We start from the raw sequence: 16,794 nt of genomic DNA, 5'->3' as shown, positions 1-16,794 counted from the left end.
TCCACCGGCTCAAGGGAGCCTGAATATAAAGTTAAACCAGATTGGTCGCACACTGCTACACCTACCAGGCGTGTTCCCCCAATGAAAATGGTCCCTGAAGGTCAGCGTCGGCGGATACACCTATGCTCGAGTGTGAATGCAAGTATGCGTGGCGTGTGCCATCCCTGGACACGTGTTTCGAGGTAGTTGCCTCTCGTCAGCAGGGAGTAGGAAAATGTGTGGGGTTGCTGTGTAAGCTGCTAAAATCGTTATCAGGTCTAGTACCTCTCGTAGCGCGCAGGTGCGTAACCATGAGTCCGTCGACTCCACCGGCTCAAGGGAGCCTGAATATAAAGTTAAACCAGATTGGTCGCACACTGCTACACCTACCAGGCGTGTTCCCCCAATGAAAATGGTCCCTGAAGGTCAGCGTCGGCGGATACACCTATGCTCGAGTGTGAATGCAAGTATGCGTGGCGTGTGCCATCCCTGGACACGTGTTTCGAGGTAGTTGCCTCTCGTCAGCAGGGAGTAGGAAAATGTGTGGGGTTGCTGTGTAAGCTGCTAAAATCGTTATCAGGTCTAGTACCTCTCGTAGCGCGCAGGTGCGTAACCATGAGTCCGTCGACTCCACCGGCTCAAGGGAGCCTGAATATAAAGTTAAACCAGATTGGTCGCACACTGCTACACCTACCAGGCGTGTTCCCCCAATGAAAATGGTCCCTGAAGGTCAGCGTCGGCGGATACACCTATGCTCGAGTGTGAATGCAAGTATGCGTGGCGTGTGCCATCCCTGGACACGTGTTTCGAGGTAGTTGCCTCTCGTCAGCAGGGAGTAGGAAAATGTGTGGGGTTGCTGTGTAAGCTGCTAAAATCGTTATCAGGTCTAGTACCTCTCGTAGCGCGCAGGTGCGTAACCATGAGTCCGTCGACTCCACCGGCTCAAGGGAGCCTGAATATAAAGTTAAACCAGATTGGTCGCACACTGCTACACCTACCAGGCGTGTTCCCCCAATGAAAATGGTCCCTGAAGGTCAGCGTCGGCGGATACACCTATGCTCGAGTGTGAATGCAAGTATGCGTGGCGTGTGCCATCCCTGGACACGTGTTTCGAGGTAGTTGCCTCTCGTCAGCAGGGAGTAGGAAAATGTGTGGGGTTGCTGTGTAAGCTGCTAAAATCGTTATCAGGTCTAGTACCTCTCGTAGCGCGCAGGTGCGTAACCATGAGTCCGTCGACTCCACCGGCTCAAGGGAGCCTGAATATAAAGTTAAACCAGATTGGTCGCACACTGCTACACCTACCAGGCGTGTTCCCCCAATGAAAATGGTCCCTGAAGGTCAGCGTCGGCGGATACACCTATGCTCGAGTGTGAATGCAAGTATGCGTGGCGTGTGCCATCCCTGGACACGTGTTTCGAGGTAGTTGCCTCTCGTCAGCAGGGAGTAGGAAAATGTGTGGGGTTGCTGTGTAAGCTGCTAAAATCGTTATCAGGTCTAGTACCTCTCGTAGCGCGCAGGTGCGTAACCATGAGTCCGTCGACTCCACCGGCTCAAGGGAGCCTGAATATAAAGTTAAACCAGATTGGTCGCACACTGCTACACCTACCAGGCGTGTTCCCCCAATGAAAATGGTCCCTGAAGGTCAGCGTCGGCGGATACACCTATGCTCGAGTGTGAATGCAAGTATGCGTGGCGTGTGCCATCCCTGGACACGTGTTTCGAGGTAGTTGCCTCTCGTCAGCAGGGAGTAGGAAAATGTGTGGGGTTGCTGTGTAAGCTGCTAAAATCGTTATCAGGTCTAGTACCTCTCGTAGCGCGCAGGTGCGTAACCATGAGTCCGTCGACTCCACCGGCTCAAGGGAGCCTGAATATAAAGTTAAACCAGATTGGTCGCACACTGCTACACCTACCAGGCGTGTTCCCCCAATGAAAATGGTCCCTGAAGGTCAGCGTCGGCGGATACACCTATGCTCGAGTGTGAATGCAAGTATGCGTGGCGTGTGCCATCCCTGGACACGTGTTTCGAGGTAGTTGCCTCTCGTCAGCAGGGAGTAGGAAAATGTGTGGGGTTGCTGTGTAAGCTGCTAAAATCGTTATCAGGTCTAGTACCTCTCATAGCGCGCAGGTGCGTAACCATGAGTCCGTCGACTCCACCGGCTCAAGGGAGCCTGAATATAAAGTTAAACCAGATTGGTCGCACACTGCTACACCTACCAGGCGTGTTCCCCCAATGAAAATGGTCCCTGAAGGTCAGCGTCGGCGGATACACCTATGCTCGAGTGTGAATGCAAGTATGCGTGGCGTGTGCCATCCCTGGACACGTGTTTCGAGGTAGTTGCCTCTCGTCAGCAGGGAGTAGGAAAATGTGTGGGGTTGCTGTGTAAGCTGCTAAAATCGTTATCAGGTCTAGTACCTCTCGTAGCGCGCAGGTGCGTAACCATGAGTCCGTCGACTCCACCGGCTCAAGGGAGCCTGAATATAAAGTTAAACCAGATTGGTCGCACACTGCTACACCTACCAGGCGTGTTCCCCCAATGAAAATGGTCCCTGAAGGTCAGCGTCGGCGGATACCCCTATGCTCGAGTGTGAATGCAAGTATGCGTGGCGTGTGCCATCCCTGGACACGTGTTTCGAGGTAGTTGCCTCTCGTCAGCAGGGAGTAGGAAAATGTGTGGGGTTGCTGTGTAAGCTGCTAAAATCGTTATCAGGTCTAGTACCTCTCGTAGCGCGCAGGTGCGTAACCATGAGTCCGTCGACTCCACCGGCTCAAGGGAGCCTGAATATAAAGTTAAACCAGATTGGTCGCACACTGCTACACCTACCAGGCGTGTTCCCCCAATGAAAATGGTCCCTGAAGGTCAGCGTCGGCGGATACACCTATGCTCGAGTGTGAATGCAAGTATGCGTGGCGTGTGCCATCCCTGGACACGTGTTTCGAGGTAGTTGCCTCTCGTCAGCAGGGAGTAGGAAAATGTGTGGGGTTGCTGTGTAAGCTGCTAAAATCGTTATCAGGTCTAGTACCTCTCGTAGCGCGCAGGTGCGTAACCATGAGTCCGTCGACTCCACCGGCTCAAGGGAGCCTGAATATAAAGTTAAACCAGATTGGTCGCACACTGCTACACCTACCAGGCGTGTTCCCCCAATGAAAATGGTCCCTGAAGGTCAGCGTCGGCGGATACACCTATGCTCGAGTGTGAATGCAAGTATGCGTGGCGTGTGCCATCCCTGGACACGTGTTTCGAGGTAGTTGCCTCTCGTCAGCAGGGAGTAGGAAAATGTGTGGGGTTGCTGTGTAAGCTGCTAAAATCGTTATCAGGTCTAGTACCTCTCGTAGCGCGCAGGTGCGTAACCATGAGTCCGTCGACTCCACCGGCTCAAGGGAGCCTGAATATAAAGTTAAACCAGATTGGTCGCACACTGCTACACCTACCAGGCGTGTTCCCCCAATGAAAATGGTCCCTGAAGGTCAGCGTCGGCGGATACACCTATGCTCGAGTGTGAATGCAAGTATGCGTGGCGTGTGCCATCCCTGGACACGTGTTTCGAGGTAGTTGCCTCTCGTCAGCAGGGAGTAGGAAAATGTGTGGGGTTGCTGTGTAAGCTGCTAAAATCGTTATCAGGTCTAGTACCTCTCGTAGCGCGCAGGTGCGTAACCATGAGTCCGTCGACTCCACCGGCTCAAGGGAGCCTGAATATAAAGTTAAACCAGATTGGTCGCACACTGCTACACCTACCAGGCGTGTTCCCCCAATGAAAATGGTCCCTGAAGGTCAGCGTCGGCGGATACACCTATGCTCGAGTGTGAATGCAAGTATGCGTGGAGTGTGCCATCCCTGGACACGTGTTTCGAGGTAGTTGCCTCTCGTCAGCAGGGAGTAGGAAAATGTGTGGGGTTGCTGTGTAAGCTGCTAAAATCGTTATCAGGTCTAGTACCTCTCGTAGCGCGCAGGTGCGTAACCATGAGTCCGTCGACTCCACCGGCTCAAGGGAGCCTGAATATAAAGTTAAACCAGATTGGTCGCACACTGCTACACCTACCAGGCGTGTTCCCCCAATGAAAATGGTCCCTGAAGGTCAGCGTCGGCGGATACACCTATGCTCGAGTGTGAATGCAAGTATGCGTGGCGTGTGCCATCCCTGGACACGTGTTTCGAGGTAGTTGCCTCTCGTCAGCAGGGAGTAGGAAAATGTGTGGGGTTGCTGTGTAAGCTGCTAAAATCGTTATCAGGTCTAGTACCTCTCATAGCGCGCAGGTGCGTAACCATGAGTCCGTCGACTCCACCGGCTCAAGGGAGCCTGAATATAAAGTTAAACCAGATTGGTCGCACACTGCTACACCTACCAGGCGTGTTCCCCCAATGAAAATGGTCCCTGAAGGTCAGCGTCGGCGGATACACCTATGCTCGAGTGTGAATGCAAGTATGCGTGGCGTGTGCCATCCCTGGACACGTGTTTCGAGGTAGTTGCCTCTCGTCAGCAGGGAGTAGGAAAATGTGTGGGGTTGCTGTGTAAGCTGCTAAAATCGTTATCAGGTCTAGTACCTCTCGTAGCGCGCAGGTGCGTAACCATGAGTCCGTCGACTCCACCGGCTCAAGGGAGCCTGAATATAAAGTTAAACCAGATTGGTCGCACACTGCTACACCTACCAGGCGTGTTCCCCCAATGAAAATGGTCCCTGAAGGTCAGCGTCGGCGGATACACCTATGCTCGAGTGTGAATGCAAGTATGCGTGGCGTGTGCCATCCCTGGACACGTGTTTCGAGGTAGTTGCCTCTCGTCAGCAGGGAGTAGGAAAATGTGTGGGGTTGCTGTGTAAGCTGCTAAAATCGTTATCAGGTCTAGTACCTCTCGTAGCGCGCAGGTGCGTAACCATGAGTCCGTCGACTCCACCGGCTCAAGGGAGCCTGAATATAAAGTTAAACCAGATTGGTCGCACACTGCTACACCTACCAGGCGTGTTCCCCCAATGAAAATGGTCCCTGAAGGTCAGCGTCGGCGGATACACCTATGCTCGAGTGTGAATGCAAGTATGCGTGGCGTGTGCCATCCCTGGACACGTGTTTCGAGGTAGTTGCCTCTCGTCAGCAGGGAGTAGGAAAATGGACCTTCAGGGACCATTTTCATTGGGGGAACACGACTGGTGAGTGTAGCAGTGTGCGACCAATCTGATGTAACTTTATATTCAGGCTCCCTTGAGCCGGTGGAGTCGACGGACTCATGGTTACGCACCTGCGCGCTAAGAGAGGTACTAGACCTGATTATGTTTTTAGCAGCTTACACAGCAACCCCACTCTCATTTTCCTACTCCCTGCTGACGAGAGGCAACTACCTCGAAACACGTGTCCAGGGATGGCACACGCCACGCATACTTGCACGCACTCTTGAGCATAGGTGTATCCGCCGACGCTGACCTTCAGGGACCATTTTCATTGGGGGAACACGACTGGTGAGTGTAGCAGTGTGCGACCAATCTGATGTAACTTTATATTCAGGCTCCCTTGAGCCGGTGGAGTCGACGGACTCATGGTTACGCACCTGCGCGCTAAGAGAGGTACTAGACCTGATTATGTTTTTAGCAGCTTACACAGCAACCCCACTCTCATTTTCCTACTCCCTGCTGACGAGAGGCAACTACCTCGAAACACGTGTCCAGGGATGGCACACGCCACGCATACTTGCACGCACTCTTGAGCATAGGTGTATCCGCCGACGCTGACCTTCAGGGACCATTTTCATTGGGGGAACACGACTGGTGAGTGTAGCAGTGTGCGACCAATCTGATGTAACTTTATATTCAGGCTCCCTTGAGCCGGTGGAGTCGACGGACTCATGGTTACGCACCTGCGCGCTAAGAGAGGTACTAGACCTGATTATGTTTTTAGCAGCTTACACAGCAACCCCACTCTCATTTTCCTACTCCCTGCTGACGAGAGGCAACTACCTCGAAACACGTGTCCAGGGATGGCACACGCCACGCATACTTGCACGCACTCTTGAGCATAGGTGTATCCGCCGACGCTGACCTTCAGGGACCATTTTCATTGGGGGAACACGACTGGTGAGTGTAGCAGTGTGCGACCAATCTGATGTAACTTTATATTCAGGCTCCCTTGAGCCGGTGGAGTCGACGGACTCATGGTTACGCACCTGCGCGCTAAGAGAGGTACTAGACCTGATTATGTTTTTAGCAGCTTACACAGCAACCCCACTCTCATTTTCCTACTCCCTGCTGACGAGAGGCAACTACCTCGAAACACGTGTCCAGGGATGGCACACGCCACGCATACTTGCACGCACTCTTGAGCATAGGTGTATCCGCCGACGCTGACCTTCAGGGACCATTTTCATTGGGGGAACACGACTGGTGAGTGTAGCAGTGTGCGACCAATCTGATGTAACTTTATATTCAGGCTCCCTTGAGCCGGTGGAGTCGACGGACTCATGGTTACGCACCTGCGCGCTAAGAGAGGTACTAGACCTGATTATGTTTTTAGCAGCTTACACAGCAACCCCACTCTCATTTTCCTACTCCCTGCTGACGAGAGGCAACTACCTCGAAACACGTGTCCAGGGATGGCACACGCCACGCATACTTGCACGCACTCTTGAGCATAGGTGTATCCGCCGACGCTGACCTTCAGGGACCATTTTCATTGGGGGAACACGACTGGTGAGTGTAGCAGTGTGCGACCAATCTGATGTAACTTTATATTCAGGCTCCCTTGAGCCGGTGGAGTCGACGGACTCATGGTTACGCACCTGCGCGCTAAGAGAGGTACTAGACCTGATTATGTTTTTAGCAGCTTACACAGCAACCCCACTCTCATTTTCCTACTCCCTGCTGACGAGAGGCAACTACCTCGAAACACGTGTCCAGGGATGGCACACGCCACGCATACTTGCACGCACTCTTGAGCATAGGTGTATCCGCCGACGCTGACCTTCAGGGACCATTTTCATTGGGGGAACACGACTGGTGAGTGTAGCAGTGTGCGACCAATCTGATGTAACTTTATATTCAGGCTCCCTTGAGCCGGTGGAGTCGACGGACTCATGGTTACGCACCTGCGCGCTAAGAGAGGTACTAGACCTGATTATGTTTTTAGCAGCTTACACAGCAACCCCACTCTCATTTTCCTACTCCCTGCTGACGAGAGGCAACTACCTCGAAACACGTGTCCAGGGATGGCACACGCCACGCATACTTGCACGCACTCTTGAGCATAGGTGTATCCGCCGACGCTGACCTTCAGGGACCATTTTCATTGGGGGAACACGACTGGTGAGTGTAGCAGTGTGCGACCAATCTGATGTAACTTTATATTCAGGCTCCCTTGAGCCGGTGGAGTCGACGGACTCATGGTTACGCACCTGCGCGCTAAGAGAGGTACTAGACCTGATTATGTTTTTAGCAGCTTACACAGCAACCTCACTCTCATTTTCCTACTCCCTGCTGACGAGAGGCAACTACCTCGAAACACGTGTCCAGGGATGGCACACGCCACGCATACTTGCACGCACTCTTGAGCATAGGTGTATCCGCCGACGCTGACCTTCAGGGACCATTTTCATTGGGGGAACACGACTGGTGAGTGTAGCAGTGTGCGACCAATCTGATGCAACTTTATATTCAGGCTCCCTTGAGCCGGTGGAGTCGACGGACTCATGGTTACGCACCTGCGCGCTAAGAGAGGTACTAGACCTGATTATGTTTTTAGCAGCTTACACAGCAACCCCACTCTCATTTTCCTACTCCCTGCTGACGAGAGGCAACTACCTCGAAACACGTGTCCAGGGATGGCACACGCCACGCATACTTGCACGCACTCTTGAGCATAGGTGTATCCGCCGACGCTGACCTTCAGGGACCATTTTCATTGGGGGAACACGACTGGTGAGTGTAGCAGTGTGCGACCAATCTGATGTAACTTTATATTCAGGCTCCCTTGAGCCGGTGGAGTCGACGGACTCATGGTTACGCACCTGCGCGCTAAGAGAGGTACTAGACCTGATTATGTTTTTAGCAGCTTACACAGCAACCCCACTCTCATTTTCCTACTCCCTGCTGACGAGAGGCAACTACCTCGAAACACGTGTCCAGGGATGGCACACGCCACGCATACTTGCACGCACTCTTGAGCATAGGTGTATCCGCCGACGCTGACCTTCAGGGACCATTTTCATTGGGGGAACACGACTGGTGAGTGTAGCAGTGTGCGACCAATCTGATGTAACTTTATATTCAGGCTCCCTTGAGCCGGTGGAGTCGACGGACTCATGGTTACGCACCTGCGCGCTAAGAGAGGTACTAGACCTGATTATGTTTTTAGCAGCTTACACAGCAACCCCACTCTCATTTTCCTACTCCCTGCTGACGAGAGGCAACTACCTCGAAACACGTGTCCAGGGATGGCACACGCCACGCATACTTGCACGCACTCTTGAGCATAGGTGTATCCGCCGACGCTGACCTTCAGGGACCATTTTCATTGGGGGAACACGACTGGTGAGTGTAGCAGTGTGCGACCAATCTGATGTAACTTTATATTCAGGCTCCCTTGAGCCGGTGGAGTCGACGGACTCATGGTTACGCACCTGCGCGCTAAGAGAGGTACTAGACCTGATTATGTTTTTAGCAGCTTACACAGCAACCCCACTCTCATTTTCCTACTCCCTGCTGACGAGAGGCAACTACCTCGAAACACGTGTCCAGGGATGGCACACGCCACGCATACTTGCACGCACTCTTGAGCATAGGTGTATCCGCCGACGCTGACCTTCAGGGACCATTTTCATTGGGGGAACACGACTGGTGAGTGTAGCAGTGTGCGACCAATCTGATGTAACTTTATATTCAGGCTCCCTTGAGCCGGTGGAGTCGACGGACTCATGGTTACGCACCTGCGCGCTAAGAGAGGTACTAGACCTGATTATGTTTTTAGCAGCTTACACAGCAACCCCACTCTCATTTTCCTACTCCCTGCTGACGAGAGGCAACTACCTCGAAACACGTGTCCAGGGATGGCACACGCCACGCATACTTGCACGCACTCTTGAGCATAGGTGTATCCGCCGACGCTGACCTTCAGGGACCATTTTCATTGGGGGAACACGACTGGTGAGTGTAGCAGTGTGCGACCAATCTGATGTAACTTTATATTCAGGCTCCCTTGAGCCGGTGGAGTCGACGGACTCATGGTTACGCACCTGCGCGCTAAGAGAGGTACTAGACCTGATTATGTTTTTAGCAGCTTACACAGCAACCCCACTCTCATTTTCCTACTCCCTGCTGACGAGAGGCAACTACCTCGAAACACGTGTCCAGGGATGGCACACGCCACGCATACTTGCACGCACTCTTGAGCATAGGTGTATCCGCCGACGCTGACCTTCAGGGACCATTTTCATTGGGGGAACACGACTGGTGAGTGTAGCAGTGTGCGACCAATCTGATGTAACTTTATATTCAGGCTCCCTTGAGCCGGTGGAGTCGACGGACTCATGGTTACGCACCTGCGCGCTAAGAGAGGTACTAGACCTGATTATGTTTTTAGCAGCTTACACAGCAACCCCACTCTCATTTTCCTACTCCCTGCTGACGAGAGGCAACTACCTCGAAACACGTGTCCAGGGATGGCACACGCCACGCATACTTGCACGCACTCTTGAGCATAGGTGTATCCGCCGACGCTGACCTTCAGGGACCATTTTCATTGGGGGAACACGACTGGTGAGTGTAGCAGTGTGCGACCAATCTGATGTAACTTTATATTCAGGCTCCCTTGAGCCGGTGGAGTCGACGGACTCATGGTTACGCACCTGCGCGCTAAGAGAGGTACTAGACCTGATTATGTTTTTAGCAGCTTACACAGCAACCCCACTCTCATTTTCCTACTCCCTGCTGACGAGAGGCAACTACCTCGAAACACGTGTCCAGGGATGGCACACGCCACGCATACTTGCACGCACTCTTGAGCATAGGTGTATCCGCCGACGCTGACCTTCAGGGACCGTTTTCATTGGGAGAACACGACTGGTGAGTGTAGCAGTGTGCGACCAATCTGATGTAACCCAGGGAAGTAGTGTTGGTTCTGCTGTGTCCTGACTGCCTGAAATTGGATTCTTTTTTGATGATGTGGATAAGCTAATAAAGTGGTCACTTCAAGCTATTAAAGCTCATCTTAGCTTTCTACTGCTTACTTAAAATCATACCTTGAGACTACCGCCGCGATGCAGGGGAAGATTCAAGCATGTGAATCTATGAACCTTCCAATACTGGAGAATCTGTTTTTTGGGACTTGCATTGGGGGGAGCACAGCTACAGCTCAAACTGAGACTGCAGCCTTTGTCTACCATAGGTTAAGAATGTATTTCTGTACAATAAATTCAAATGAGAATACTCCTGAATATTTCTCAACTCAGATTATCACCTGGCTGGGTACGGTTGAGAATCTTTTGGGGAAATCAGCTAAAAATAAATATTTGCATGCCAACAGGCTGCAGGTAGAACTCTGAAATGACCTAAGCAAAGACTGTTCGGTCACCCACTTTTTTGAAGGGTTTTCTACTGTTTTGGTCTGGGTACTGAGGTGGTAATGTGAATCTGGGGAAGTGTATTCATTTGGATTTTTGGTATGCTTGAAAGAAGAGACCAGACAAGAAAATATATTTATCATTTCCTCTGTGTCACAAAATGAGATATGTCAAAGAGACAAACACCAAGAAACTTGCCTAGTACAGAGCAAACCTTAGTTTATGGTAATTTAGTCACTTCCTTTTTCCTGTTCCCTGCTGTGGGGCAAACAGTGTTCCTGCTTAGTTTAACATGTTGTTTTCTGAAAGAAATTGTATCAATGCTTTGCCGAAATTAGCAGAGTATATCCGGAACTCTTACTTAAGCTAGGTTTCAAGTTACAATATCAGAAATATTTGTCCAGCAAGGCATGAGCACAATGTACCAACACTGTTATGGGCCTTTGACCTGAACCCACACAAGCCTTACTAGCCTGCTTCGACTTGCCTGGAGTGGCCTACAGCTGTGCTTCTAGAGCTGTTTGGCACCAAGTCCTTCTGCGGCAAGAGTTTTCACAAAGTTGTCAGTGGTGCAGTGAGTGAGGTCCAGTCGATAAATACATATTTAGCACTACCAAATAAATACAGGCTTCCTTTCATAGATTGACTTATATCCTTTCCCATCCATAAGTACTTCAATCATTTCAATCAAAATGAGCACTACTTCGCTAACCGTTTTAATACAGTTGTAAAAACCAAATTGTATTTTTTTTAGACTTCAACCTGCACTTTTATCAGCAGTCACTATGGTATTCTGCTGGAGGACTTATATGTACCATCGATTTCTCATACAGGTAACAATATACAGCTTTAAAATCATTCAAAGCACAATAAAGTTCCACATGATTTAGCTATTTAAGCTCTCTGAAGAGTCCTCACAGGTTTACACTGAGCAGGTGTGTGTGTTTATTCTGTTATGAGCAGAATAAGCCTCGGAGGAGTTCGCGGGGTTCCACATAAGCGCAAAAAAACCTCAGCGCGCTACGCAGAGCTGTGCAAGAACGGGGAGTGCGTTAGATAAAGGCAGTTCATGGTGATTTTCAGCGCGTACGCGACCACTTGCAATGAGAAATCCGCTCGCCCGGGTTGAGAAATCTCGCCGGGAGGTTGATTTTCCACGCTTGCGCTCGCCAACTTCACATCGACTATTATCGCGAACTAAGGAAAATCGCGCCGTGAGGTGGATTTTTGACGCTCGCAAACTTGATGTTGACGGGACTCCACGAGCTCCATGTAACGTGGAGTGTGGAAAACTCTGCAAACTCCACAAGCGGAGCAGAGTTCACCACCCAGACTTAGAACAGAACAGCCTCATCAGGCTGATGGTGTTTTTTTCTCTGGAAGAATGTCTCCACAATGCCGATGCGGCCTCTGAATGACATTGGGGCCCACAGTCACAAGTTCAACTTCAAATGCCAATATATTAACTGGTAATCGTCATGACGCCGGAAACATCGAAGGTAAAGATTACAAGCACCAATTAAAACAACAAGCATTTGCAATGCAATCGGTCTAGCCTTTGGGACCTTATATGTATTTAGCTGTGCAACACATTAGCCTGGGTGCTGAAACATCTACTTTTCTTTAACATGGAGGGAAAGTAAGCACTAAACTTCGTGACACACCAGGTATAGGAACACATGGCGAGAAATATTGCCAGCTGGAAATGGTATAGTCCAAAGCTCTGTTTTTAATATAAAAGCAAGGCCTTTGGTGGTCATAACACTGAAAATACAAGATTTGAAAAAATATTATTGTCTACGGGTGCTCATGGAAGACAATTTCTATGGACTGGAATCTAGAGAATGCTAAAGTCATTCTGGATATTTTTCAGACCTCTGCTGGTCGTTTTCTATCAAGAAAGTTAAATAGAGGCAGTTCCCAGAAAAATTTAAAAAATAAAGTCCCTCAGCAGAAAGCAATTCTGGTATTTTACTGACCTCTGCTGGTCGTTTGCTATCAAGACAGTTGAATAGAGGCAGTTGAACAGAAAAAAAAAAGTTCCTCAGCAGAAAGGAATTCTGGTATTTTATTGACCTCTGCTGGTCGTTTTCTATCAAGACAGTTAAATAGAGGCAGTTGAACAGAAAAAAAGTCTAAGCGGAAGCAGACAAGTCCTAGGGCTGATCTCCAGAGACCACAAAGTACATACACATATAAGTATTTAATAAGTATGTACTGAAGTATATATAAGAGGTCTCAAATGCTCAACCTAAAAAATCATAACTATGATTTGAAGTGTGCTGACCATAAGGAAAATGAAAAGCAATGATTTTCCGGTGCAACAATGAGAGGACTACACTGCCCAGCATGCCGGACAACTGCACAAAAGGAGGCGACAATTATCAATCATTGTAATTAGACACAAAACCACCGGGATGTTTCTTCTTTGTCTTGGCTTTACATTACGAGGGTTGATGGTCTTAACCCTAAACACTGGCACCAGCAGTGGAGTGCACCGCATGTTGACCGCTTTGCCTTTGGAAATATATATATATATACCACTAGGAAACAATCAGTGATATTAAAAATCAGATCCTCAGTTCAGCGACAAGATAGGCTTTGGAAGAAGGATCAAGAATTGGTTTTCCACTTTCTTTCCAATTAATTTCGGGTCTAAACTAGTGTGCTAACCATTCGGCGTCTCACAAAGATCCAACCACTTCATCTATGTCACTTAACACGTACGTACATGGAGCCTTGGAGGTCCTGATCAACTAGGCATGCTCTCTCTTTCCACCCGTTTACAGGAGACATCCGACTGGATGCAAGTATCTCCACCTTAGAAATCAAGTGGGAGATACAAGGTACTAAGTGGTGCAGTGGTTTTAGGTATAGTTAAGACGGAGTTCTGTGTTTTTTCTCCAGACCTCTGCGTCATATTTTGGTTTCAACCTGTACCCATGCCTAACTCCCCTACTGAGAATCAGTTAACTTGCCCTCCCGCTTTATGACATTAGGACAGTGTTTCAATCTCTGCTGTTTAGCAGGGTTGATAAAAGGGATACAGCACTGTATTTACTGATTTAACTATGTCCTAGCTTGCACTCCTACTTTCTTGGTGCATAGTTCACCTTGATTCGTTAGCATGAACTTCATAAATGAATCGCCCTAACCATAAAGGAGTATCAGTGCCTTATATTGGTATGCAGCAGGTCTTTAAAATTGCTTACTGTAATACCGTTGGATATATACAATACATTTTATAAGGGTCTCGAATGCGGAGGTGTAAGAACATTCAGCTGCATGAGGACCTACAATTAAAAACCTTAAACCAAATCTTCTCTTTTCTAGCATGTCGCTCTACAATGTCAAATAGTTGCTTTTTCTTTTGAGTCCTCTTCATCATGTATTAAATTTAAGCAAAAATGTGGAAATGTTTGGCTACTATCTATGGCTCTCTAACACTGGCGGATTCGTATTCGATTTCTGGATCTTATTTTTAGAAATGTATACTTCAGCTAGCTCACTGTAATTTGAAGCTGTGAAGCAAATCTTAAAAAGTATTGCATTACCGAACTTATAAGCAGCTTCCAATGCATTACAAATCTACAAAACTTTGTGGCATACAATATACACTTGCTGATAACTTAAGAAACTCAACCAATGTGTAATAAACTTATTAACTTTCCATACCTGTTCTTGACGTTCATTCTTTAGACCATCCCTATGCAATTCATTTACAGGATTGAATTGCTTCGCTCCTTGAATATCTACATCTTCTTCACAAAAAACCGGTACAGGTGACTTACTAAAATAAATTTAAAGCACATAATTAATTAACCACACTTGAGAAGTAGTACATATGCAGTGTTACATTTCTTCATGCCTGCTGATTATTTGAAATAGAGGTGCAAGAACTTAGTGTCAACAGCAACGGTGCAAGAATGTAATGTTGGCAACAATTATGTTGAATGAAAATGGTTATGTGTTTTATTATTATTATTATTATTTTACAAAGCATGGTGGAAATATCGTTTACCTTTGCAGAGTTATTGTCTTTAAACTAAGTCAAGTTTGCTGGGAAAAAAACATTCCTTTGTGTATCAAGATTATTAAGCCATTCTCAAGATCTGAAGCCAAATGCAGGAACATTTATATAGCACAGCTATGTCAACAAGTTCATCTCTAGGTATAAATATACTATTCCGTGGATATGCTATTAGGACCTGCACATCGTAAAGTATATGCTATAATGCAATGAATTATTCATAACAATTGTATTGGGTGCTAGCATATAGCCACATACTCATCCACTAAGAGTAATAGTCATCTCAGAGAATACAAGATTCCAAAGATGTTAAAATCTGTTAAGAAGGCAATGCAGCACACCCCAAAAGTCACATACACCCCTAACAATCTTTTCTCCGGGTATAGTCCATTAATTGTGAATTTCATTAAAAAAAAACAATCGATATCTGTTCTTGATATGACTGGATATGTTGTGTTTATTCATTGGTAATCATACAGATGTCCAATTTTCACAGCGCAGCCGACGCGCGTTTCGCCCAACGGGCTTTTTCAAGGCTGCATACATACAAGGAAAGAGAAAAACATAGTATCTAATACTCTGTATAAGCAGATATATAACCAATATTTTAATCTATATTGCACCGTACATGCAGGTGCAAAGAAAAAGTATAAGAGCACGGCTCCAAGGGAAAGTACCCCCCAAAAGAGTGGTCCCCTAGATCGCGTAATTCGTAGAGAGATAGATGTCGGAAAGCTCCCCAAGTGGACAGAACGTGAGTAAAAGAAAGAAAACAAAGTGACTTAGTCCTGTGTTCTTAAACTCCCCAAATGAATCATCCACGTGCAATTGGTGCAAAAGGTGAGTGTTGATAAGAGTGCCCATGTCAAGTACCAGATAAGAACAAAAAGAATAACCCGTAAGGTACTTCGGGTAATATTATTCAAGGTGATAAAGTCTCACCTTGTAGGGTTCAATGTCTCGTTCGTATTCAATGTATATGGCTTAAAATAAAGCCTGTAAAAAAGATGTAACCGTATGTAAATGCTAATAATATTGCTGTCATGATATCTACTACGTCGTCTATTTATGCATTTGGTAGTGCTTACCTAATCTCAACAGGTCGGTCAAGTGTATTTAACACGAAGTGCCTCACGTTAGACACTATCGGCGTTTTCCGTTGCTGTAATTTTTGAAACGACAAATAGGACCAGGATCCGTCCCCTCTAGAAAAATATATAGTAGAAACAGGTATTCACTGGATGCCCCGTACATGTCATTTACGAAGAGAAAACCTAGCACGTGTTTACCCTTAATTAAATATTCTGAAAAAAGTGAATTTAATGTTACAGTCTAACTGTGGCCATTACGTCAACACTTAGTGCTTTCTCGTCCGTGTTCATAGTTAGTGTTGCCGTTAGGTTTCCCCAGCACGTTTAGGAGACCGCGTATAACATGAAAAACAAAGTCGTACCTATTATGCGAAATGCCTCGTACGTTTCATTATCAATCCAAAAAAACGACTAAAGTCTAAGTGTTATTACTAATCGGAACGAAAGTACAACAGTGGCCATTGTAAACGCGCATAATGCTGTCTCGGCCATGTTCCAAGTCTGGATTATCGTTAAGTTAAATGGCATGTTAAGAACATCGCGTCTTAAAAAAACCAGTATTACACTCACCTTGCTAATGTTACGAGCTCTCCCACAGTTTCTGGGCGTATAGAGATGGAGTACTTCCCGCCATTGCTTAAAATATACGTGATACGTAAAGTCATTGAAATAGAAAGTAGACTAAGGATTTGAAAGTCAAAGTTAGTGTCCATATAATGGCGGCCATCTTAAGATGGTCGAATGTATATATTGTGTGTTACGTCTGTCATTGTCTAGTAATATCCCAAATCTCGTAAAAAACTGGTAATGTAAAGCACCATAATTATGTTTGTAAAAAAGAACCTTATAACCACAGTGGTATTAAACAGGCGAGAAGTCCTAATGTTATATAATAGATATTTGGAGATCAGAAATGAAAAGGACAGATAGCAGCAGGTCATGCGGAGTGGGAATCCTGGAGCCACTACATATATAGAAAACACTGCTATTTAAAGCATATGTGACAAATGATCTTTTGTTACTTTTTAACACATATTCACATTGTAATTATTGACAATCAACTACACATTAGTTACATGATATTCAAGGACAAGAAATTATGATTGTCTCTCATGATACATACAGCATTGAATTATAGAAATTCAAATAATTCCTTATCGA

The 16,794-nt window shown here is 47.3% G+C and overlaps 1 protein-coding gene across 3 annotated transcripts in view; it reads right to left on the bottom strand.

Moving 5' to 3' along the window:
• Window positions 1-16,794, bottom strand: part of C2_1H18orf54 (chromosome 2_1 C18orf54 homolog) — a 227,928-nt gene that overhangs the window by 146,190 nt on the left and 64,944 nt on the right. For all 3 annotated transcript variants that reach the window (XR_014969719.1, XM_085629948.1, XM_085629954.1), the window contains exon 5: window positions 14,188-14,302. Coding sequence is in view for 2 of the 3 variants with exons in the window: in XM_085629948.1 (XP_085486074.1) it covers window positions 14,188-14,302 (115 nt within the window). In the remaining variant the exon portion in view is untranslated. The remainder of the gene's footprint in view (window positions 1-14,187; window positions 14,303-16,794) is intronic.

Source organism: Triturus cristatus, chromosome 2_1 (assembly GCF_964204655.1).
Source record: "Triturus cristatus chromosome 2_1, aTriCri1.1, whole genome shotgun sequence".
NCBI classification, from domain to species: Eukaryota; Metazoa; Chordata; class Amphibia; order Caudata; family Salamandridae; genus Triturus; species Triturus cristatus.
The sequence above is the reverse complement of the archived record's forward strand: the minus strand, read 5'-3'. Positions and strand labels throughout refer to the sequence as shown.